This window comes from Scyliorhinus canicula, chromosome 4, assembly GCF_902713615.1.
Source record: "Scyliorhinus canicula chromosome 4, sScyCan1.1, whole genome shotgun sequence".
Classification (NCBI taxonomy): domain Eukaryota; kingdom Metazoa; phylum Chordata; class Chondrichthyes; order Carcharhiniformes; family Scyliorhinidae; genus Scyliorhinus; species Scyliorhinus canicula.
In genome coordinates this window covers 65,145,788-65,171,972 of record NC_052149.1, presented here as the reverse complement: position 1 = coordinate 65,171,972, position 26,185 = coordinate 65,145,788, and the positions used below count along the sequence as shown (strand labels likewise).

General features: G+C 45.9%; 1 protein-coding gene across 1 annotated transcript in view; it reads left to right on the top strand.

The window, feature by feature from the left end:
• Nucleotides 1-26,185, top strand: part of LOC119964631 (complement component C8 alpha chain-like) — a 98,225-nt gene that overhangs the window by 38,799 nt on the left and 33,241 nt on the right. Inside the window, exons 3-6 of the mRNA XM_038794370.1 lie at nucleotides 5,903-6,044; nucleotides 7,155-7,308; nucleotides 23,856-24,042; nucleotides 25,609-25,791. Of these exons, the coding sequence (XP_038650298.1) occupies nucleotides 5,903-6,044; nucleotides 7,155-7,308; nucleotides 23,856-24,042; nucleotides 25,609-25,791 (666 nt within the window). The remainder of the gene's footprint in view (nucleotides 1-5,902; nucleotides 6,045-7,154; nucleotides 7,309-23,855; nucleotides 24,043-25,608; nucleotides 25,792-26,185) is intronic.

Genomic DNA, 26,185 nt, shown 5'->3' with positions numbered 1-26,185 from the left:
GTCCTGGACAGGGTTTGATGGAACCATCAATTCACCAGACACGTGTTTGTGATGTGAATCTAGGCTTTAATCGACTTACTTCAGAGCCAGCCTGTTACCCGTTGATGAACCCGTAGTGACCCAGGTTGACTTTGGACATGGATACTTATACAGCTGCACTAGGGGGAGGAGTTGTGGGCGGAACCAAGGGTGGAGCCCAGTACAAGTTCCTAAGTGCTCCCAGCACTACTCCCCCTAGTGGTAGGATGGCACTACTGCGCTTACAATAACAGTGTGAATTAGTATATATACATTCATATCTTAAAAAATCAAGTCCGGTGGGGGTGGTGGACTAGTCTATAACGTCAGTCTGTCCGGCGGTCGGATTGTCCGCTGAGACCTGCGGAGCACTGGGGTTGCAGCCTCTTGCGGTGGCTGGACGGGTGTAGTGTGTTGGGGTACGATGGTGGACTCCAGGGAGGGTTGTATTCGAGCTTCATACTCTCCTGGTTTGACCGGGGACTGGGGGCGCTGGGGGTTGGCCGGCGCGGGTGCGCGGAGTGGTGGAGCGAGCTCGTGGGCTAGGGAGCACAAGGGGGCGGCAGCATGGGGTGTAGGGTGAGAGGTCCTTCTGTGGGGGTAGAGGATCCTGGTGGGGGCGCTAGATCCGGCGGGCGCCAGATCCCGGAGGTATACAGTGTCCTGACGGCCGTCAGGGAACTCGACGAATGCGTACTGGGGGTTGCAGAGGAGCAGGCGCACCTTTTCAACAAGGGTGTCGGTTTTGTGCCCCCTGACGTGTTTCCTCAGGAGTACGGGGCCCGGCGTCCTCAGCCATGCCGGAGGTGAGACCCCCGTGGTAGTGCCCCTGGAAAAAGTGAAGAGCCTCTCATGAGGGGTCAGGTTGGTCGCCGTGCACAAAAGGGACCTAATAGCGTGGAGCGCGTCTGGGAGGACTTCCTGCCACTGGGAGACTTGGAGCTTTCTAGACCGGAGGGTCAGTAGGACGGTCTTCCAGACCGTCGCGTTCTCCCTTTCCACCTGCCCATTCCCCCTGGGGTTGTAGCTGGTAGTCCTGCTCGAGGCAATGCCCTTTTCGAGCAGGTACTGACGCAGCTCGTCGCTCATGAAGGACGAACCCCAGTCGCTGTGTACGTAGCTGGGGAAACCAAACAGGGTGAAGATGCTATGCAGGGCACTAATGACTGTGTGGGAGGTCATGTTGGGGCACGGGATAGCGAATGGAAAATGGGAGAACTCGTCTACGACGTTTAAGAAGTAAACGTTCTTGTTAGTTGAGGGGAGTGACCCTTTGAAATCAATCGCGAGGCGTTCAAAGGGCCTAGAACCCTTGATCAGGTGGGCCCTGTCTGGTCTATAGAAGTGCGGTTTGCACTCCGCACAGATCGGGCAGTCCCTGGTGACCGCTTTTACCTCCTCGTTGGAGAAAGGCAGGTTTTGGGCCCTGATGTCGTGGGCGAGCCGGGTGACCCCCGGGTGGCAGAGGTCATTGTGGATACTTTTTAATCGGTCCATCTGCGCGCTGGCGCATGTCCCGCGGGATAGGACATCTGGAGGTTCGTTGAGCTTCCCGGGTCGATATTTGATATTGTAATTGTAGGTGGAGAGTTTGATCCTCCACCTCAGAATTTTATCGTTTTTAATTTTGCCCCTTTGCGAGTTGTCGAACAGGAAGGCAACCGATCTTTGGTCGGTGATGAGGGTGAACCTCCTACCTGCGAGGTAGTGCCAGTGACGGATAGCCTCCACAATGGCTTGTGCTTCTTTCTTGACTGAGGAGTGTCAGAGTTCCGAAGCGGAGAGGGTTCGGGACAAAAAGGCGACTGGTCTCCCTGCCTGATTTAACGTGGCTGCAAGAGCTACCTCTGAGGCATCGCTCCCTACCTGAAATGGGGTGGATTCATCCACCGCCCGCATGGCCACTTTGCCGATGTCCTCCTTGATGCCGTCGAAGGCCTGGCGTGCCTCGGCTGACAGGGGAAATCGTGTGGTTCTAAAGAGTGGGCGGGCTTTGTCCGCATATTGAGGGACCCACTGGGCGTAGTAAGAAAAAAATCCCAAGCACCGTTTGAGGGCTTTGGGACAATGAGGAGGAGGGAGTTCTAAGAGGGAGTGCATACGGTCCGGGTCGGGGCCCAGGACTCCGTTTTCCACGACATGGCCGAGGATGGCTAGTCTGGATGTGCGGACAATGCATTTCTCCTTGTTGTACGTGAGGTTCAGTTTCTGTGCCGTCTGGAGAAAACGGTGGAGGTTGGCGTCGTGGTCCTGCTGGTCATAGCCGCAGATGGTGACATTGTCCAAGTACGGAAACGTGGCCCGCAGCGCAACAGTGTTAGACAGGTATATGACTGCACGACAGAGGTTGCGTGTATATTGACAGAAGTGCGCAGCACATTAGGGTTAGGGTTCGGTTAGCGTTAGGGTTGGTTGCACCCGGGGGTGTGCCGCACATCAGGGGTGGGGGGACTCACCCTGGCTGCCCTGGCGAGGTGGTTGACCTTCTTGTGGCACTGGGTGCCTGTCCTCGGTGTCACAGCCACAGCGCTGTATGCCTCTGCCATCTCCCTCCACAGGCGCCGGATGAGGCGTGGGGCGACCCTGCGGCCATGTCCGGTGTACCGGGCCTCCCTCCTCTCCTGTACTGCATCTAGGAGCGCCTCGATGTCGCGCTCCTGGAACCTTGGGGCTGCGCAGCGGCCGGCCATCTTTGCGGGTCTTCCGGGGGGGGTGGAAACCATCTTTAGTGCTGTGACGCGGCGCGTCCACGGCGGGTGACGCCGTCGTGAATGGCGTCACGCCGCTGCTAGCCCGTTCGGACCCGGAGACTTTGCGACCTTTGAGGGGCCCGACGCCGGAGTGATCCGCACCGTTTTTGGCGCCGGGTCTAGGCCATCGCGCCGGTTTTTGGAGAATCCCGCCCCAAGTCTTCAATGGGCATCTCATTAATTGCCTTGACTGTTCCTGTTTGATCTACTGCTGGACATGAAAAACATTGCTTTGCAAAATTATTTGTTGAGCCACACTTGGAACATACCTTCCCAATTGCTTGACATTGCCATGGCCCATGTCGATTGCTGCATCACTGCCATAAAATGGTGGATCCAGTCGGCCGCTTAAAATGGTCACCCGCGCTGAGACCACGGGCGCGATTCTTCGCCCCCCACGCCGGGTGGGAGAATTTCACGCCCGACATTTTTCACGCCTTCCCGCTATTCTCCCCTCCCACGCCCATTTTTTACGGCGAGCGGCGATTCTCTGAGGCCGATGGGCTGAGCGGCTGGGCCTTCACGCCTGTTTCAACACGGCAGCAAACACACCTGCTCGCTGCCGTCGTGAAACGGGCGCCAGATGCGTTGTCCAACCTGCGCATGCGCGGTCGACGTCATTGGCCGCATCAGCCGGCGTGACGCTTGACGTGCGGCCTTGACGCACGGGGCCGTTTGGGGCATCTGGGGGCCCTATTGGCACGGCAGTACCACGGCCGTGCCAAGGGGGGCATAGGCCCGTGATCGGTGCCCACCGATTGCGGGCCGTGCGTCCATAACGGACGTACTCTTTTCTCTCCGCCGCCCCACAAGATCAAGCCGCCATATCTTGCGGGGCGGCTAAGGGAAAAGACACCAACTGCGCATGCGCGGGTTGGCGTTGTCCAACCTGCGCATGCGCGGCCGACGTCATCGGCCGCATCAGCCGGCGTGACGCTTGACGTACGGCCTTGACGCACGGGGCCGCACTCCTAGCCCCGCCCGGGGGGGAGAATCAGCCCCAGAAGTGGGCGTGAAGGCTGCATGGGTCACGACCTATCCCTCGGCAGCCTTTACGATTCTCCGCATTTGCGGAGAATCTTGCCCCACGTTTCTTATTTGACTGTGTCACAATGCTGATGGCGCTGACGTTTTCTTCCAGATTGGCGCCAACATAATTATAAGTTGAGCGCACTGATCTGCTGTGCAGCGAGTTCACTTACATGGCAAACCTTGACAGCATTTTCTAGTTGCGGTTCGTCTTCCCTTACTAACTGCTTGTGTACCTTGTCATTCATTATGCCGAACACTACCAGATCGCGGATCAACGATGAGTTTAAAATACTTAAGTTTCACAACTATGCCTTCAACCGCAAATTGGTTAAAAAACTATCAAAAATTTGCCTGCTGTTTAGGTATGCATACGAAAGATATAACGTTCAAACGTTTACTTTTTGTTTGGAGAGCAATGTCGATCAAAGCACTTTATTACTTCTCTTGCTGTTCTCTTCACTGTCGAATGCGAAGGTATTATAAATTTTGATGACTTGAGGACCTGCTACCATGAGCAGCAATGCAATAAGCCAGGCTGTGCCTGCAGGCCAAGAGAGTCAACATTGAGTTGAAATTGCTGCTTAAAAATACACCAATTTTCATCTATATTACCAGTAACTTGAAACTTCAAACCTTTCATCTCAAAATTCACAGTCTTTCCTTGCGTTGCGTTTCAGTTGCCCATAGTTTACCAGGTAGACAGAACAATTTTTCCTTTTTCATCCTTCAGTCTGTTGCGTCCCATCTTCTCCGTTGTTATCTTTAATTGTTCAACTCTCCTGGCACCATACTATGTTTTGTGTTATGGCCATAATACAGATACCCACAGAACATCTTGTTCTTTAACTAGTAAGATGATTAATTAACAATAGGAACACGTGGAAAGATAACTAATTAATTTTGATACAAACAGTAACGAGTAAATGAATTTGGTGAATTCTCCTGGAGCTACTTCTAGTGTGACTATCCTCATTTATGACTTATTTCCAACTGCTCGAAATCTCGAGTCACATGGTAGATCTTTATTGCCACTGGCTGGTTGGGGGTCACATCGATAACTATATACATTGATGGACAACTACATACAAAACTGTGCATATCACCACACCTTCCATGTCCTCAGAAGCATTTAATGCACTTTATATCTAATTAGATACTTTTAAAATGTAGTATCTATTGTTAGACAGGTTAATGCAGTGTTCAGTTTGTGGTGAGCAAGGTTTGGCAAACCACTAATGAATAACTGACTAGGTAATTTGTTATTTCGGGTGATGTTGGTTAAAGGAGGAATGTTGATGAGGAAACAATCCTCTTTTCTTTTAATATTATCACAGAACCTTTTACATCCACTGCAGTAGATTTTCAGCTTCATGATTTTATGTTTCTTCAAAAGCTGCATCAACACTGCACTGAGGTATCAACTTTGGGATCATGCCCTTTAGGTCTTTATTGGAGTTTGAAAGAAATGCCTCCTGACTCGTAAGCAAGACAATTACCAAGTGAGCCAAGCTGACATTTTGATTGATTTAAACAGAAATCCAGTGGGAACTGCTGAAAGTTTAGTTGTAAGATCAAAAATGTTGACCTCCAGCTAATCCTGTTCCTTCTGTAACTAAACAAGCTAATCCTGATAAGAGAAAGGATGTTGATATACAATCTTCACAAATTTATTGCTATAAATAATAATAGCTATAAAATGTTGAACTGATGCGATGGATATAAATTATGCGGATGAATATGCATGAAAAAAATAATAATTTACAGGATGAGGGCATCGTTGATTATGCCAACATTTATTGCCCATCCCTAGTTGCCCTTCAACAGGTGGTGGTGAGTGGCCTTCCTGAACCGCTGTAGTCCTTGAGGTGTAGGTACAGCCACTGTGCTGTACTCCCACATGCAAAGAAGCATTAAATGGTTGTTATACTCTTCAGGTTATCTTATTTATATGGTGACTAAAGCATCATGTGATTTGTGACATGCAAAATGATACTCAGTGTGAAAGCTTTCTAATATGATGATCTACATTGAGTGGTTATGTTTATTGCTATATGTTCTATATATCAAGGACTGATAACTAACATATTTGATTTGTGGTAAAGTTCAGATATAGGAATCTGAAGACACCGACCAAATTTGGTGGAAGCAAGTGCACTAAATCTCTCTGGGAAGAAGTTAACTGTCAAACACCTGAAAATTGCGTACCGAAAAATAACTGTGGTGATCAGTTTCAATGCAGTTTAGGCAAGTAACCCTTTGAATAATAGTTGGAAGATCAAGATGTAAATATATTTAGAGCTTCTTAATTGTTTGTTTGCATTCAGTTGGCCAATGATTCCAAATTCTCCTTTTAGCAGAAGTCAGTGTCGGAAAGAATTTGTGATGGACTGAACACATTGTGGTGGAAATGTGAACGGAAAGATGCTTTTGCCTGTTTTTTCTCTCACGTTACTCCTCTCCTGAATGTGACACGAACAATTGTCTGATATTTTGTCAAACTACCAATTTTCAGCATCTATATACCTTAGTTCCACATCAGGCTTTGAATTTACCTTGAGCCAGGGGCAACCTGCCAACCTACCTTTCATGTGCCTCCTTATCCTCCTATTTCACTCACTGGCATTAGTGCAGATGTATAACATCATTAGATTTGAAGTGTGACTTCATTTCTTTACCACGCTGCTGCCAAGGGAGACTGTTCCCAGGCTGGATTGCCCCATAATCTCCTATATGTGTGACAAATAATACATCGACCAACAAGCTTTTTGTATTTTCCTTTTTTTAATATAAATTTAAAGTACCTAATTATTTTTTTTTCCGATTAAGGGGCAATTTAGCGTGGCCAATCCGCCTAACTCACACATCTTTGGGTTGTGGGGTTGAAACCCACACAGACACGTGGAGAATGTGCAAACTCCACACGTACAATGACCCAGAGCCTGGATCAAACCTGGGACTTCGGTGCCATGAGGCAGCAGTGCTAACCACTGCACAACCATGCTGCCCCTTGCTTTTTGCATTTTTAATGACTAAAACAGTTCTCAGTTGACACTATTTTCTTCACATTAAGTTTATTTTTACAATCTGGGTATAACTCATGAAAAATGAAATGAAATTATCTGAACTAAAAGTTCAAGAAAATAAATAATATTTAATTGCAGAGAAGGCGAGATGAGAGATAATGGAGCAGAACAGCATGAAGCTTGAAGAGAGTCTTTAGAAAGATGATATACCTCAGAATGTTTGATGAAGTGATACCAAACATAGCGTTTGAAAACATTCAAAATGATTTTGTAAACTAAAATAATCAATATGTGAAATTCATGTTTAAAATCATAATGAATATTTTTTTAGGTCGATGTATTAACAGACGTTTACTGTGCAATGGTGACAAGGACTGCGCAGATGTTTCAGATGAGGAAACCTGTGAGTCTGATAATCGAGGTGAGGGTCGGAATTTCTGCAATGACTTGTATGTAATCCGAGGTTTACAAGCAATTATGAATGGGTAAGTCGTTTTAATGATTTTAGCCCCAATTAGTAGGGCTTTATTCTTTTGTTCATTTCTTTGTCTTTTATATTTGCATGTTTGTATAATGGTGATGTGCAGAATATAGCCTGGACGTTGTATGATTCGCCCTAACTAGTAGATTAATATCCAGTCAGTAGATCGTGGCTGAGAAAGCATCAATGGAATCAATTATCACAGAATTCAAGCAGTGTATTAATTATGAAATTCGTACAGACCTGACTTAAAGGGGTTAATTTTGATTTCGGGTCATAATGTCAAACACATATAGAACATAGAACATTACAGCGCAGTACGGGCCGTTCGGCCCTCAATGTTGCGCCGACCTGTGAAACCATCTGAAGCCTATCTGACCTACACTATTCCATTTTCATCCATATGTCTATCCAGTGACCACTTAAATGCCCTTAAAGTTGGCGAGTCTACTACTGTTGCAGGCAGGGCCTTCCACACCCCTACTACTCTCTAAGTAAGGAAACTGCCTCTGACATCTGTCCTATATCTACCACCCCTCAATTTAAAGCTATGTCCCCTCGTGTTGGTCATCACCATCCGAGGAAAGAGACTCTCACTGTCCACCCTATCTAACCCTCTGACTATCTTATATGTCTCTATTAAGTCACCTCTCAGCCTTCTCCTCTCTAACGAAAACAACCTCAAGTCCCTGAGCCTTTCCTCGTAAGACCTTCCCTCCATACCAGGCAACATCCTAGTAAATCTCCTCTGAACCCTTTCCAAAGTTTCCACATCCTTCCTATAATGTGGTGACCAGAACTGCACGCAGTACTCCAGGAGCAGCCGCACCAGAGTTATGTACAGCTGCAGCATGACCTTGTGGCTCCAAAACTCAATCCCCCTACTGATAAAGGCTAGCACACCATATGCCTTCTTAACAGCCCTATTAACCTGGGTGGCAACTTTCAGGGATTTATGTACCTGGATGCCGAGATCTCTCTGTTCATCTACACTACCAAGAATCTTGCCATTAGCCCAGTACTCTGTATTCCTGTTACTCCTTCCAAAGTGAACCACCTCACACTTTTCCGCATTAAACTCCATCTGCCACCTCTGAGCCCAGCTCTGCAGCTTATCTATGTCCCTCTGTATCCTATAACATCCTTCAGCACTATCCACAACTCCACCGACCTTCGTGTCATCTGCAAATTTACTAACCCATCCTTCTACACCCTCTTCCAGGTCATTTATAAAATGACAAACAGCAGTGGCCCCAAAACAGATCCTTGCGGTACACCACTAGTAACTGAACTCCAGGATGAACATTTGCCATCGACCACCACCCTCTGTCTTCTTTCAGCTAGCCAATTACTGATCCAAACCGCTAAATCACCTTCAATCCCATACTTCCGTATTTTCTGCAATAGCCTACCGTGGGGAACCTTATCAACGCCTTACTGAAATCCATATACACCACATCAACCTCTTTACCCTCATCCACCTGTTTGGTCACCTTCTCAAAAAACTCAATAAGGTTTGTGAGGCATGACCTACCCTTCACAAAACCGTGTTGACTATCGCTAATCAACTTGTTCTTTTCACGATGATTATAAACCCTATCTCTTATAACCTTTTCCAACATTTTACCCACAACCGAAGTAAGACTCACAGATCTATAATTACCAGGGTTGGCTCTACTCCCCTTCTTGAACAAGGGGACAACATTTGCTATCCTCCAGTCTTCCGGCACTATTTCTGTCGACAAAGACGACATAAAGATCAAGGACAAAGGCTCTGCAATCTCCTCCCTGGCTTCCCAGAGAATCCTAGGATAAATCCCATCTGGCCCAGGGGACTTATCTATTTTGACATTTTCCAAAATTGCTAACACCTCCTCCTTTTGAACCTCAATTCCATCTAGCCTGGTCGACTGAACCCGAGTATTTTCCTCGACAACATTGTCTTATAGGGCGGGTTTCTCTGTTGGCCGACGCCGAAACTGGGAAGGCCGATCAATGGAGAATCGGTTCTGATGCCAAAATTGTGGCGGGTGCCAGGTTCATGCCAAATTGCAATTCTCTGGTGCATCAACAGCTGCACCACTGCGTTTCACTCCACACGTACAGTAAACGCTGTTTGCATATCATTAACGGGCCTGACCCGATATTCTCTGGGGCCTCTGCGATTCTTATCCTCCACCGGGGGAATTCCTGACGACGAGGTTCACTTGTGCTTTTAAAAGTTGGGACACAGGCGCCGTGGCTGATGAGGGAGAGAATGGAGGTAGGACATGCAGAGGCATGACCGTGGGCTGCTGGTCCTGACACTGGCTGGGCTAGCTGGGGGAACCTCTGCCAGGGCGAAGGGGGGATGATGGGTCATGGGACCGGGGTGACTTGCACAGAACTGGAGCAGTGTCCAGGCATGGACAGTCATTGCCACTGCCTGCAAGGCAGCCATCTTTCTGCGCATCCCACTGACCACTCACCGTGGCCCGTGGTTCTGCAGAGTTCCACCAGCTGTATGGGTGTCCCCACCACACCTCGTCTGCACCCCAGCCCCCACCCTGTGCTCCACCCTCCGCCATGCCACCCCTCCCCCCAAATGGCCACCACCGACTGGCGGGGCAGCACGCGGACCGCCCAAGAGCAATGCCCACAGTAGTCCCTGTAAGGGGGCATCAGACGGGGGCCGTGGACCGTACTGCTGGCAAGGACCATGTCAGCCGATGGTATCCCTGCTAGCAGGGATGGATGCCAGGCCAGAGGCCCACATGGTGCCAGACACCGATGGGGCCAGTGGTGCGTGAAATGGGGGAGGGACATGCGAGGTTGGGGTCTGAAATGCAAACCGGGGCCACCATGTAGCCCGTTGGACCTGGTTGGGCATGGGGTTATGGACCACGCTAACATGTCAGTCTTTCACCTCGTGAAATACTGGGGATATTGGAATTCAACCAGCAATGGTGGCCATCCTCCTAGTCGCTGCGGCCCTGGGAGATGCACTACGGTGGAGTCTGTCCAGAGGAACAGGAGGCAGCTGCTGAGGATGGCGAGCTGGCCACACAACAGGCAGAGGAGGAGGAGGAGGAGGTGGTGCAAAGGAGGTGCCGCATGAGGCCTCGTATGTGCCGGCAGTGCCTGTCATTCAAGGAGCTGCCGTTCTGGGCATGCTGTCGATGACTCCGGCTGAGCAGGGGGACAGTGTGATATATCTGCCGTATCATGATGCACCTGGCACTGTGGGGGAATGGGGGGAAGGACACCCGCTACTGGTGACCGTCAAGGCGCTGGTCGCCCTGAACGTCTACATCACGAGCTCTTTCCAGATGCCGAGTGTAGTGATATTCAGATATCAATATACATGATCAATGTATGTAAATGTAGTACAGTCATTTCAACACTAGATGACTCACAGTCAGATACTATAAGAACTGATTCCTGCCTTTTCTAAGTCAGATGATGATGCAGATGATTCAGAACATGAAGCAAGACATAGAATAGCTAGCGTGAGAGAAGTTAGAACCAGTTTGTTGTAATAGTGTATAGTTATATAGTTATCTGTATTGTACCTTATTTCTTTATTGTTAGTTTAGTATTGAGTAAAGGGACATACAGTTTATTATTTTATTACTCATTAAATAGTTAATCTTTCAACAAGAAGACTATTGGTCATTTTATCATCCTGGTGGATTCAAGAGTAATATATATATTTTAGATAAGTCATAATTTAAAATATAACATGGTACCAGCGAGTTTTAAATCAGTTAAGTAAGACTAACGAAGATTTAGTGTAGAATAGAAGAAAGAAAAAAGAATGAACCGATTTAACTATTCGATTAGAGCAATCATCGCAACTTTGAAAACTTTGATGCAAACAACCTATTAATGGAGCAAGTTCAAGTACCAGACAGCTAAAGACCACTGGTAATTTAAATTTAAATTGGAAGTTGTTCAAGTAGCAATTTCAACTTTACCTAGAAGCTGCTGATTTAAGTGCACCACCAGAAGCTAGAAGGATTGCGTTATTTCTATCGCTTGCAGGACAGCAAGCAATCGAAATATTAAACTCATTTAATTTCAGTGCTGGTGAAGATAAACTAAATTTGATCAAGTGATAGCGAAGCTTGATGAACATTGTAAATTGCAAACAAATGAAATTTTAGAACGCCTGAAATTTCTTTGGAGAATTCAAAAAACTGGTGAACCTGTGAATAATTTCATCACAGATCTCAAGCTTTTAACTAAAACGTGTAACTATGAAAATCTGCATGACTCACGTGTATCAAATAGTATATGGTATACTTGATGATAATGTCAGAGAAGCGTTAATTCGTCAAAAAGATTTAACTGTACAAATCGCTATTGACAAATGTATATCAGCAGAACTGACCTGAAGCCAGTATCTAGCATTTTATCCAACGGTTAAAAAGTGCAAATCTCTACCACGAGGCAGAAAAATTAAAATAGTGTCGCACGCAAAGCAGTAATCTGTAAGGAATGGAAGCTATCCTCTGCAAGCATTTTCGAGCTCTGCACATGCGCACTACACACCAAAATGCGTGACGTTCAAGAAGAAGTCTGCAGATGCGTGGAGATCACAATTACATCATGACGACAATGTAATAACGTGCGGCAGATGTGGTAAAACCCACTTAAAGGGGAATTGTCCAGCTTTTGGCAAACAATGTTTAAAATGTCAGAAACTCAACCATTATGCTTCACAGTGTCAATCAACTGCTACATACATTCCTCCTACAAACAAAAAGTATCACAAATTACGAGCTGTGGACAAAACAGAAGAAATCAACACTCAAGAAGATTTCGCGGAAGATGACGCTATTTTCTCAAAATACTTTCTTCGTTGGTGTAGTTGATTCGTCCATCAAGCATGATCCACAAGCAAGCAGGGATCATCTTAAAACAATGAAGTTACCTCATCGAGAGTATGAGAAAAATCTTCAAGCAATGGAAGAACAAAAATTCAACATAGTAAGCAAGAAGTGGATGACTACTGTGTATATTAACACAATTCCAATCACTTTTAAATTGGATACCGGCACCTCGGTGAATCTTTTGAATTCCAAGGACCTGGTCCAAGATCAAGAGTCATTATGAAATGATTCCTCCAGAATGCTCATTGCGTGATTACAATGGCAACCCCATTTCCTCACATGGATCCTGCTACCTAAGTGTCACAGAGACATTCAACAACAAGTAAGGTTCGAGATTGTCAATGATAGTCGTTCATCATTACTTGGAGCACAAGCATGCAAAGATTTGCACCTCATACAGAGAATCTTCATGAATATCTTTCAATCAAGTGCACTCACTGATGATGTTCAGCAACTCTTACAGCAATACCCAAATGTTTTTCGAGGTTACCTTTTCAGTACAAAATCCAACTGAAAAAGGATGCTAGATCAGTGATCCATCCACCTAGACGTGTTTCTGCTCCACTTTAAAGATTGACTGAAAGCTGAATTGTCAAGACTTCAAACTCAAGGAATAATCTCTAAGGTTACTCGACCTACTGACTGAGTAAGCTCCCTAGTCTGTGTCAAGAAACCGACAGGTGAAATAAGAATCTGTATGGACCCAAAAGATCTCTGTAAAAGTATCAAGAGAGCGCATTATCCAATACCGAAGAAGGAAGATATCACTGCTGAGATGGCAAATGCTAAAATATTTGCGAAGCTTGATGCGCCTCAAGGATTTTGTCAGATGCAGTTAGAAGACTCCAGCAAATGTCTTTGTACTTTTAATACACCCTTTGGAAGGTACTGTTTCAATAGGATGCCTTTTGGTATCATATCTGCTTCTGAAATTTTTCACAGAACAATGGAACAGATGACCGAGAACATAGAAGGAGTTTGAGTTTAGTTGATGATATAATCGTCAGCAACGCCTGAAGAGCATATCCAGCGTTTTCAGGAGGTTTTCAAGAGAATTGCCAACTACAGTTTAAAGTTAAACAAGGCCAAGTACATGTTTGCCGCCTCATCTTTAAAATTCCTAGGTGACAACATAACGGCTGAAGGCATTAAACCAGAAAGACAAACTGCAAGCTATCAAGGCAATGCAAATTCCCAAAGATGGAAAGGCTGTCTTACGCTTCACCGGATTTGTCAACTTTCTAGGAAAGTTCATTTCAAATCTATCCGCGCTATCGTCAATTGATCAGAAAGAACACAGAATTCATCTGGACTGACAAACATACTGCAGAATGGACTGATTTGTCACAACAATTGATACAAGCTCCATGTTTATCATTCTTTGATCCTACAAAACCAACCAAAATTTCAACTGATGCAAGTAAAATTGGCATTGGTGCTGTTTCCTGCAACGAGGCTGTTTTGATAATTGGGTTCCTATTGCCTATACGTCAAGATCAATGACTGACACTGAGTGTAGATACCCCCAGATCGAAAAAGAATGTCAAATGTTAGTCACGGGGATTTCCAAATTCCACGACTACATTTATGGGGTAGGATTCTCCGACCTCCCGCCGGGCCGGAGAATCGCCGGGGGGGGGGGGTGGGGTGTGAATCCCGCCCCAAAGCCGACTGCCGGATTCTCTGGTGCCAGTTTTTCGGCGGGGGCGGGAATCGCGCTGCGCTGGTTGGGGGCCGTTGGCAGTGGTCCCCCCCCCCCCCCCCCCCCCCCGCGATTCCCTGCTCCACGATGGGCCGAGTGGCCGCCCATTTTTGGCCAGTCCCGCCGGCGTAAATCAAACAAGATCCTTACCGGTGGGATATGGCTCTGCGGGCGGGCCTGCGGAGTCCTCGGGGGGGCGCGGGGGGATCCGGCCCCGGGGGGGTCCCCCACTGTGGCCTGGCCCACGATCGGGGCCCACTGATCTGTCGGCGGGCCTGTGCCGTGAAGGCATTCTTTCACTCCGCGCCGGCTGCTGTAACGGTCCGCCATGGCCGGCGTGGAGAAGAACCCCCCTGCGCATGCGCTGTGATCACACCAGAACTCGCTGGTGCTCCCGCGCATATGCCAACTCATGCCGGCCGGAGGTGGCCCTTAGGCGCCGGGTGGCACAGCGCCAACCCCGCTGGCACCGGCCTAGCCCCTGAAGGTGCGGAGGATTCGGCACCTTCCGGGCGGCCCGATGCCGGAGTGGTTCATGCCACTCCTCGGCGCCATACGGCCCGCCCCGCCGGATAGCGGAGAATCCTGGCCATGGTCTACCCAAAGTTACAGTGGAAACTGACACATCATAGAACAAAACTCTAAAATGACAGGACTCCCAGACATTAACGATGGAATTGAGAAAATACGATTTCACACTGAAGTACACACCAGGTAAAGCATTAGTAATTGCTGATACTTTATCTAGGTCAGTCAACACTGACATTCTCCAAGAAGAATCTATCAATGATGTTGATTCACATTACTACCCGTATCAGATGTTAAATTTCAGCAAATTTGCATTGAAACACAGAAAGATACCACATTGATGAAAGTTATGAAACATCTTCAAGAAGGGTGGCCCAAAGGTAATTGTCTGCAATATCAATCCATTCAGTCAGAACTGACGATTGTTGATGGTATACTGCTGAGATAAGATCCCAATGTAATTCCACAAAGCATGCATTCTGAAATGCTGATGAGATTACATGAGGGTCATCTAGGCATTAAAAAATGTCGAAGACGTGTCAGTTAGTCTATCAATTGGCCTGGTATCAACAATGATATTGCGAACATGATATCATTGTGTTCAACATGTCAATCCCATCAAAGTCAGCAATGCAAACAACCACTGCAACGTAGTAACATCACCATGGATCAAGGACCTTTTTCACTTTTTTGGAAAAGACTATCTTGTAGTCATTGACTATTTTTCCAATTTTCCTGAGTTAGTGAAACTGAACGAAATCACATCAGCAATGTCATAAAGGCATGCAAGGACATATTTGCAAGACATGGTATTCCCAGTTTCGTAGTGTCTGCCAATGGCCCTTGTTTATCAAGCCATGAATAGCATAATTTCTCATTAAAATACAACTTTCAACATGTTACTTCAAGCCCACACTTTTCGCAATCAAATGGAAAAGCAGGGAAAGGTGTTCACATCATGAAACAACTACTTAGCAAATCTAAAGAATATGATTCTGATTTTTACTTAGCTTTACTCAATTACAAAACACCTTCTCCATCAACAGGCTTATCTCCATCTCAAATGTTATACAACAGAGTGTTGAGACAACATTACTTCGATTACACTTTCCTGATCAAGAACAACAAAATCTTTTTAAACGAATGCAACAACAGAAAATGAGTCAGAAAATATATTTTGATCAACATTTGAAAGAACTGTCCACTCTATCTGATGATGATATAGTTAGATTCAGACTTCTGGAAGGAGGTTGGTCTGAGAAAGCTCACATAATTAGGCAATTCTTACCAAGATCTTATCTGGTCAGAATTTCTGATGGGACCATTCTAAGAAGAAATAGAAGCAATCTACTTCAGGTCAAAGATACTGTCAACATTTTTCCAGATCTTGATTTGAACCAGACTGTTTCCAAACAACTTGAAAGAAGAATGCAATTAAATGTACTGATTCACAACAAACTGGAGAATTCTTCATCACCTTTGAAGTTGAGAAGATCAGCAAGGAGAAGAAGATCCAATCGTCTGAATTTGGGAACTTTTCAATAATCTAGTGATTACTGTATACTGTTTATGCTGCATTTCTTATGTCAATTTTCTTTTAAAATATTTCAAAGAAAATGTTAAAAAGAAAGGGGGATGTAGTGATATTCAGGTATCAATATACATGCTCAATGTATGTAAATATAGTAAAGTCATTTCAACACTAGATGTCTCACAATCAGATACTATAAAGACTGGATTCCCACTTTTTCTAAGTCAGATGATGATGCAGATGATTCAGAACAGTGAATAAGCAAGACATAGAATCACTAGAGTGAGAGAACTAGTTTGTTATAATAGTGTATAGTTATATATAGTTATCTGTATTGTACTTTATTTCTTTATTGTTAGTTTGGTATTGAGTAAAAGGACGCACAGTTTATTATTTTATTACTCATTAAATAGTTCATCTTTCAACAAGAAGACTATTAGTCATTTTATCATCCTGGTGGATTCAAGAGTAATATATATATTTTAGATCAGTCATAATTTAAAATATAAAACCGAGTAGGAATCTGTCCAGAATCGGTGCCCAGTCAGCATAATACATCAATTTCAATGTGGACCAAGCCCACCAGGATACCCAGGCAGTGGGGTTCATTGCCATCGCTGAGATTCCCCGGGTCCAGGGGGTGATGGACAGGATGCGTGCCACCATTTGAGCACCTGCAGATGATAGGCTGATCTTCACAAACCAAAAGTGGTTCCACTCGATGAACATGCTGCTGGCGTGTGACCATTGTGGTGATTGTAGATCTGAGTAGATGCAATACAACTGAGCAAGCACTAGAGGGAGCACGGAAGAGCTATAAATACACCAGGACAGGAAGTGAGGACACCCTTCATGAAAGGCAGAACTGGTAGCAGGACATAGACACACAAGCAGGCAGCATTTGAGGTAGCCGTAAGTTAAACTCTGAAGAGAGAACGAATTCACAATAAATCATCTTCTCCAACTTTGAGACTACGAGCTTTATTAAGACACGAGGAACAACACATGGTACCAGGATTGGCTCCAGACGCTTACTACAGGACAACTCAGCTGCAGATACAGAAAGAACAAATGGCATGGCAATCTCCTACTAGACATTTGACTTGGGAATACATCGCTTATTCGAGGATGTGGCTTGGAACCCCACGTCAGCTGGACATGACTGGCAATGTAAGAAATGTCTGGGAAATGTTTAAACAAATGTTCGATTTATATATCATAGCTAATGATGTAGCACCAGCCTCAGATGAAATTAAAACAGCAATGCTCATCGCAAGACATGAAGCTAGGAAAGTTTATAATGGATTTAAATACTCAAAAGCTGAAGACAGCAACAACTTAAAAACAATACTAAACAAATTTGAAGAGTACTGTAAGGAATTTGAACAGCACGGTATGCTCAGAGGCCAAATTGCACAGAGACTGAGTGATGCAAAACTCTACAAACAGAAAGGCTTCAGTCAAGAAATCGCGAGTGAAAAGTACAGATCAAAAGAAGAAATAACTTGAATTTTCCACAAAGCCAAAATGCTGAAATCCAGTCCAGATCGAAAGGAAAAGGTAACTTACAACTTTCAGAAAGAAAATCCGCTGAAATCCGCAATAAAATGGCGTCGGAGCACATTTTACAGTCTCTGGGGCACAAAGAACTAAAATCGGCGTCTGCGCATGCGCAGGAAACGGAAGTCGCGCATGCGCAGTTACAATCACCCGTTTATCGTGGCGCATGCGCAGTTTAAAAAAGCCGCGCATGCGCAGTCTCAAAATGTTTTGGTCGCGGATCGTTATGCACATGCGCAAGCCGCGCCTGCGCACTGGACACAAAATCGCTCAGTAAAGGAAGGCCGATTTGCGCATGCGCAATTGATACCTACGCATGATGTCACGAGCGTCATGACGTCTGAGCATCCGGACCATGCCTACTTAAAAGGGAAATGCCCGATAATTGAAAACAAGATACTTAAAGCGGTAAAACCAAACTTTCTTGCATCAGAAGACAAAAAAACGCCTCAACTTAAACCAGCAGTTGAAAACAACTCGCACTACACCTTGGAAAAAGCAGTCTGCACCACCCAAAGTGAAAAGAACAAAAAGAAATCCGAAACAAAAAAAGATGATTTGTTTTTCGAAGAATACTACTCAGACATGGCTGAGTTATTCGGATATGCTGATCACAGCATCAGCGACACGGTCGCAAAGCTCAACATGAATCTACTCGTGGTAGATGAATCCAACCAAGATGATTTGGTTTTCGAAGAATACTACTCAGACATGGCTGAGCTATTCGGATATGCTGATCACAGCATCAGCGACACGGTCGCAAAGCTCAACACGAATCTACTCGTGGTAGATGAATCCAACCAAGATGATTTGGTTTTTGAAGAATACTACTCAGACATGGCTGAGTTATTCGGATATGCTGATCACAGCATCAGCGACACGGTCGCAAAGCTCAACATAAATCTACTCGTGGTAGATGAATCCAACACCATGGTGCCATGGCAGATCGTCGATACATTGGATGACAGCAATACCCAAGATGAAGACGACGCCACACAGAGAGCACAGAAAGACCCCACAGAGAGAGCGATGACAGGCTCCACAGTGAGAGTGATGAAAGACTCCAAAAGGGAAGCAAGCAAACACTCCCTGGTGAACACCATGCATGAACAAGACCATGAAGGTCAACCCGCCATATCTGAGCAACCACAAGCAAACTATGAAAGTCTACCAAGCTCACATGAACAAGAAGAAGACAATGTACATCTACCCACTGCATGCGAAAACAGTGACAAGATGATCACACTCGACATACAGGAGGTACAGGATCACAGCGAGACTGACAGTTCTCAGCTTGTCTGTACAGAAGCACAGAGTAGGGTCACCCAAGAGTCCAGAGAGACCACGCCAATAGAAACCATCCAGATTTTGACTCCAGAAGAGGAGCACCAAGAGTCCAGTGAGACCACATCAACAGAAACCATGAAGATTTTGACTCCAGAAAAGGAGCGCCAAGAGTCCAGAGAGACCACGTCAATTGAAATCATGAAGATTTTTACTCCGGAAGAGGAGCACCAAGAGTCCAGAGAGACCGCGTCAAATGAAATCGTGAAGAATTTGACTCCAGAAGAGGAGCACCAAAAAAGCAAAGACTCAAATTATCCACACGGGACACTCATTGAGCATAAAAAGAAAAACAAAAGCCAAAAGAAGCACAGCAGAAACGAGAACAACAACAGCAAGAACAAAAGCAACATGAAGCGCGATAAGAACAACAAAAATCGCAAGAAGCACTGCAGAAACAAGAACAACAGCACCAACAAAAACCACAAGCACAACGACAAAAACTACAAGAAGAACAACAAAACCAACAAGAAGCATAACAAAGATAGCGACAACAACAAAGACAGAAACGACAAAAACAGCAACAAGAACGGCAACGAAAACAACAAAGACAGGAACGACAGAAACAACAGCAATGAAACAACGACTTGTACAAAATGGTACAACTCTGCATATGAAGGACAATGCCACAGCACACTGCAAAACAATGACAACGAATCGCAAAAACTCACATCTGCTCCAGAACAAGCAAGCACACCAGCTTTCAAGGCAGATGACATAATAAATCGATACCACAAGCACAGAAAAAAGTCCATGTCAGTCAACATCAGTGGTTTGACCATGCAAACACCTCGGGATGACGCACTGGTTACTTAAAATAACAAGAACACCGACAACATTCACCACGTCAACAACAGCAAAAGAAAAAACTCAGTGAACAAATTCATCAAGTTTGGACTCATAAATGTTTTTATTAAGAGTGGACTCATAAATATAAATTGGCTTTGTAAAATATGCAATAGCACCATCACTTGTATAGATACACATATCATAAGTAACTGTTTTGTACAATTTTCTTTAACGATGTACAGAAAATATGTAAAGACAAAAAGGGGGATGTGGTGATTGTAGATCTGAGTGGATGCAATACAACTGAGCAAGCACTAGAGGGAGAATGGGAGAGCTATAAATACACCGGGACAGGAAGTGAGGACACACTTCACGGAAGGCAGAACTGGTAGCAGGACACAGACACACATCATGATGTGTGCCACATCAGTCAGGGACTGCGCTGTCTCCCAAGGGACCGGACCCCCTCACTCTCTGTCTGTGCCACGTTGGCCAGCACCCGGGCAATACCATCAATACTCTCAGCCATGGTCGCTGTGACTGGGCCAGGCTCAAGAGTGTCGCTGCAATGTCCAGGTGGCTGTGGTACATAGCTGCCAGTCATACAGGAGCCCTGTCTTGGACCTTGGCCTCTGCCTGCAATACGTGCTCCAGGCCTTGGACATGTTGATCCATTTCCACAACCTTTGCCCCCAGTGTGTTGGCCTGGGTGGCGCATGGTCGGCAATATCTCCTGCTCCTGCATGTGGTTGGACTCCTCCAACAGCACCTGCAGATGCTGAATGCTCACTGGCAACCCCTCATGTAGTCCCTGGATCTGCGACTGCATCTCCACAATCGATGGGACCGTCCATTCTGGAAGCTCAAAACCTGTCTGGACAGCAGCTAGTCCCTGGGGTCGGCCTGCCCTCTGATGGTCCGCTCCCTCGCGAGTTCCTCTCTCCACCTGCTGTACCAGAGCATGTGTCTGGTGTGCACCATATAGTGCTCCAGGAGCCTCTTCACTCATATGCTCAACTGAGGTGAGTGTCGCTGGGATGGTGGAGGGTGTTGAAAACAGCTATGATGGGAAATCTGTGTCATCCCCAGACTCGAGCTCCAGGGTGTCTCGGGATGTGGGTTGAGTGCTCCCGCCCGTGTCGGTGTCCTCGTCACTGCTCGGCATGTGGAGTTCTGGCTGTTGCTGGGGTCGGGGGCGAGGGACACCAGAAAGGTCCACCCCATCATCATCAGCTCCTGCAAGACACAAGTCTGGATGCATGATTGCATTGTGGGCTGGGGGGGTGTTAGGGAATGCGGGTGGTGCGGGTGTGTTGGAGAAGGGGAGGGGGGAGGCGGTGTGTTGGGGAGGTGGGAAGGATGTGTCGAGGTGGTTGTGGTGGTGGAGTGGAGCTGTGGGGGTGGTGTTGAGTGGTGATGTGTATGAGGGTGGTGTGGGGGTGGTGTAGGCATGGTGGAGGGTGTGCAGGTGGTGTGAGGGTGGTGTGCTGTAGGACTGGTGTTGGTGTGCAAGTTGTGTGAGGGTGGTGTGGTGTAGGAGTGGTGTTGGTGTGGAAGTGGTGTGAGGGTGGTGTGCTGTAGGAGTGGTGTTGGTGTGCAAGTGGTGTAAGGGTGGTGTGGTGTAGGAGTGGTGTTGGTGTGCAAGTGGTGTGAGGTTGGTGGTGGTGGAAGGTGACACCCATGCCATGGAGAACTGCTACTCTGCTACACTGCTACTTTTTTCACTTCCTTACCCGATGCCTACCTCCACCCAGCGACTGATTTCTTCGGGCCCATTGATCATGTTCAGTGCCCTCTGTTCTGCTGTGCTGAGTGGCCACAAGTCCGGCAGTACCCCTCCAGTCTTCTCCTGCTCCCGGTGGTTATGAGCGGCCTTCACTTGGGGGCGGGGGCAGGGTGTATGCAGCTTAGGGGGTGGGTAACCGGTGGCTTCAGTTGCCAAGGCACCCGGCCACAGTGGCTGGTTTGGGTATTGGCATGTGGTGCAGGGTGGGGGTTCAGCCCCCCTCCAGGTGGTGGTGGTGGTGGGGGGGGGGGGGGGGCGTGGTTACGGGTGTGTGGGAGGAGGGTTGGTGCCAGGATCACAGTGCTGCCTACTCACCTTGGCTGCCCCGAGGAGGTTGTGCAGTTTCTTCCGGTATTGCTGGCTGGTCCGGACGGTGTTGCCCATGGCACTGCCACCTCTACAACCTGCATGTAGCCTGGCACAGAGCGTGGTACAGGGTCATCGCCTCTCCTCCATGTTGTCTGGCAGGGTCTCCAGTTCAGCATCAGTGAACCTAGGGGCCACGTTTCTTGTTGCCATCTTGTTGACTGGGATAGTGTGTATGGGGTGTGAAGTGTTTATATGGCAGCCTCCTGAGTGCAAATCATGGATCCGGCTAATCTGGCACCATTTCTCATTGGAATTGATTGTGTTCCACGTGGCGCCGGTGCTAGCCCCTTAATGGTCATTGAATCGGTCCAAGAATGGTGCCAGTTTTGCTGTCGTACAACTTAACAAATCCTTCCCCGGGGTCAACACTTAGTCTCAGGAACAAAGAATCCAACCAATGATATCAAATCAGATGACTATTACACAGCATCTCAATATTGGCAAAGAGTCTGCTGATATATCTGCTGGAAGAATCGCAAATGAATCCATTTGAACACAATACACTCCTTGTAGCGTGTGTTACTGTTGCTGTGGGAACATACACTTTTACATCATGTTGTCAGCTGAACTATGGTGGTAGTGGTTCCAGTGTTCTTTCCTTCACATTCCTGACCAGGAATCTCTTCTGCTCTTACCACCTGCCCTTAGACTGTGTTGGGAGGATTTGCAGGTTGACACTCAGCCTGAGTGGCTGCATTATGAATGCACTTTCCTCAGCCATCAAATTCTGGGGAGCTTGTGGCTTAGAGGCAGGCATACCAGCCACCTTCCACAACAACCCTTGTAGCTTTCTGAAATAGATATAAGGAAACTTCTGTGCTGTAAATTATAGAATAAGGATCTGGCATCTGTAGGATTAATGTGGGACTGAGACCACACAGTGATGTGAGAGAGCATGTGACATGCATCCTAGGTCAGTCTCCTGTTGAACAGAGCTGTGTTCAACAGAGCAAGAATGGAGGCAGCTCATAGCTTGTACCCTTTACAGTATATTTGTAAATAGTTCCAAGAGTCAATAAAGAGTTAAAGTTAACCTGCATGTGACTGAAGACTTCTTAAGACCTATAATACTGCAACCAACACCAAAGGAATCTGAAGTTCACAAGTTTCCAGTATTGATTCTTTGTTAGTATATCAGTTCTATGTTTCAGTGCTGTTTGCACATTTTGAGGTAATAACTCCATGTACATTATTTCTAAATGCTGCCCATCCATTATATCCCTGTCAGTACATTAATTCTGTACATTCACTCTGACAAATGCCTACTGGTGTTGGGTTACAAGTAGAGTGATGCAGGCTTGTGCAGTCTCTAAAAAGTCCTTTTTCAGCAGTTCTGGCCGGGTTATTGCATTTCCGCCTGCATTGTTGCCAGGTCTGTGGTATCAGACTCCGGATGTTCACATGCTTTGCTACCTCTGCCCACTGTTGCAGCGATGTCTGTTGAGATACTCAATAGCTCCATATCCTCCTTCCGGTAACTTCTGCCATAAAACCTAAATGGCACAGTTCAAAAACAAGGGGGGGGGGGGGGGGGGGGGAGAGTCAGGTTGGCTGGGGCGGGGGCGCGGGGAGGTAGAATGGAGACGGATACAGCGATGGTGTGAATGGGAGTGGGAATTCTGTCATTAATCATTCACTAGGGGTGTTCTCCACTAAATACCTTGGGTGAGATTTTCCACCCATTCCGGCAAGGGGATCATCCAGTTCTGCTGACGGTAAGCCACCATCACGGGATCCTGGAGACAAGGATGTGGACAATGGGAAAACCCATTGAGAGCTGCGGGACCTGGCCAATGGTGGGCCGCCTCTGCTGCTGTGGGTCCTCCACCACCCAAATTACAATTGGAAACAATATTGTAAAGGTGTCCTCATTATATTATTTCCGTACCTACCTCAAAATGGCATCTGCCTCACATTGTGGGCTTGTGTGGGAATTACATGCCTGTTTTGAACACTACTTCAAAATCACAGCCTGAAGCGAGTTTCAGAATTGCCAGCAGAGCATTGCACTATTAAAACATGCACGCATTGATAAAATGCTGAATCTATTCTCCAATGTTTTTTAAAGCTTTAACATCTTAACAAAAGAAGATGGAATACCTGTTTTAGATTCTGGGTTTGGAGGATATTGTGAGTATGTGTACAACGGAGACTGGAGGGAACTGCGATATGATAGTGAGTGTGAACATCTCTACTACAACGATAATGAGAAATATTTCCGAAAGCCTTACAATTTATTTAAATACCGTTTCGAGGTAAGCAGTGAATTTGATTTGCAGTTCTAACCTTTCGCGGGCAGATATGAAACATAGGTTTGCACACCTTCACTAGTTGCTAAAATAATTTAATGGCAGGTCCATCCAATAAAAATATTTCATTCCATCATTGCTCTCATCGCTAAATTGTCCGAAGTTTTGGCTATATTCCACATTGCTGCTATCCAGACTGTATTCAACACATCCCAATGGTCACCCTGAGCCCATATTGTAAAAAATGTAAAAATTAGTAGACTCCTCCATTGACCAAATATACAGTTTCAGAAATAAAGCAGAAATTATACTGACACCTGACAGTTTTGTTCTTTGTTGATGGTGTTCTATGTCAATTTTGGGTGCTCCCAAACCGATGTAGAATTCACACAGGTGTAAGTTCAGGTCTCAAGACACAGGTCTCAAACATTCCTGGGCAGCAACCCCAGGCCTTGTGTCAGGATCATAGCTACTGGTGCCCTCTAGTACTAGCCCCTCCAGAATTCATGGAATCATTGGAAATTTGCATGGACCATCCACAGCACCTCGGACTAATCTTTGACAGGTTTCGCCACTTACAATATCAACTGGGAACTCCCAAAGTAATGACAGGAAATTCAGCAGAGCCCCTGGGAAAAATCAGGTATACCTCAGAAAAAACACCATTCTCTGCATAAAATAAGGAACCTTAACATTAAATGTAATAAATTATGCAAACCTTGTTTTTTGATATGGGTTTATCTCACCTTATAAATCAATAATGCTGAAGTGATTGATGGTACCTTTGTAAAGCAAGTTCCTTCTGTTTCTCTCTGACTCGTCCATAATCAAACTTGCTGGTGACATTCTTGGTTCCACAGAAAGAAAAAAGACCAAAAGCTTAAGCTTTGCTCTCTTTCACTACTCGCACTGGACAGAATCTTCCCTGTCCCATGGAGACAAGTTTGAGGCAGGAAAATGTGAAACATTAGTGTTGGCGAAGCCAGCTAGCGCATTTTCACCTTTGGATGATCTTCCTGGAGGCAGGGGTGGGTATAAGTAAATGGCCATTTGTTCCAGCCCCCACCACACCCCCCTTCCCCCATCCATTCCTACTGAGAGCCAAGTCCAGCTACCGGGTTGATATCCTTTTATAACTGGAAATGTCAATGGCTTTCAGAAACTCACTCAGCTCCCATTTAAAGAATAATGCTGAATGATTATTTTGTCATGTAAATATAATCACTGGCAGTGAACAAGTTCATCTCTGTTACAGATTACTTCACTTAACTTTGTCTCTCATGGCTATCTTCCTTTACAACCTTTTTCTGTGCTGTGTCTATTAATGCTCTTCATCTGAAAGCTTTAGGGTACGGTAGGAGGCTGTTCAGTCCAATGCTGATACTAGGCCTCTGGGTCATTAAGGCTTCATGAGTCAGTGGCTCATGAGGTGAAGGGAGAAAGATGGCGATGAAAAGTTAATGTGTTGATGTGCAATTCCAACCATAAATCTTGCCGTAATTAATTAGAAGATAACAAATGTTATCTCTAAATACTGTTAAAATCATTAACTTGTTTGTACTTTGTTCGTAGGCAATTGCTGATTCTGGATTCACCACGGAGGTTTTCAATGATGCACAAAGTTTAGCAACAGCAGAGAGAAATCTAGACTCAGTTGAAATGGAATTTGGTTTGAAAATTAATTTTAATAGAGGCGCAATTGGGCTTTCAGATTCTGACACAGTTGTTAAAAATCTAACACGGTTTACGGGGAAGGTAAGTAAATGACAGATTATAATCGTCAAATGTTGATTCTGAAATAATTATTGCAAGACATAAAAATAAACAAAGCGTTTGTGATTTCACTCAGTAAACAAGAAAGGTTTATTTTACTAGAAAATCTTCTGCTTGTGCTTCTGTTATTTTTCCTCCATATGTTTCTGGGTGAGATTCTATAGATTTTTTTTAACATATATAACGTGAGTAAAATGCACATAAAGTAACATGAGTGCTGCAGTTTTCTTCATTGGTTTTCATATACAGAACAACATAAAGACAGTGGTGTGGCATGCACAGAATAATATAGGTTGTGGTGTATGTTGTACTAAAACACTGGGTGGGATTTTCTGCCCCTTCCCACCAATGGGATCTTCTGGCACCAACATAACCT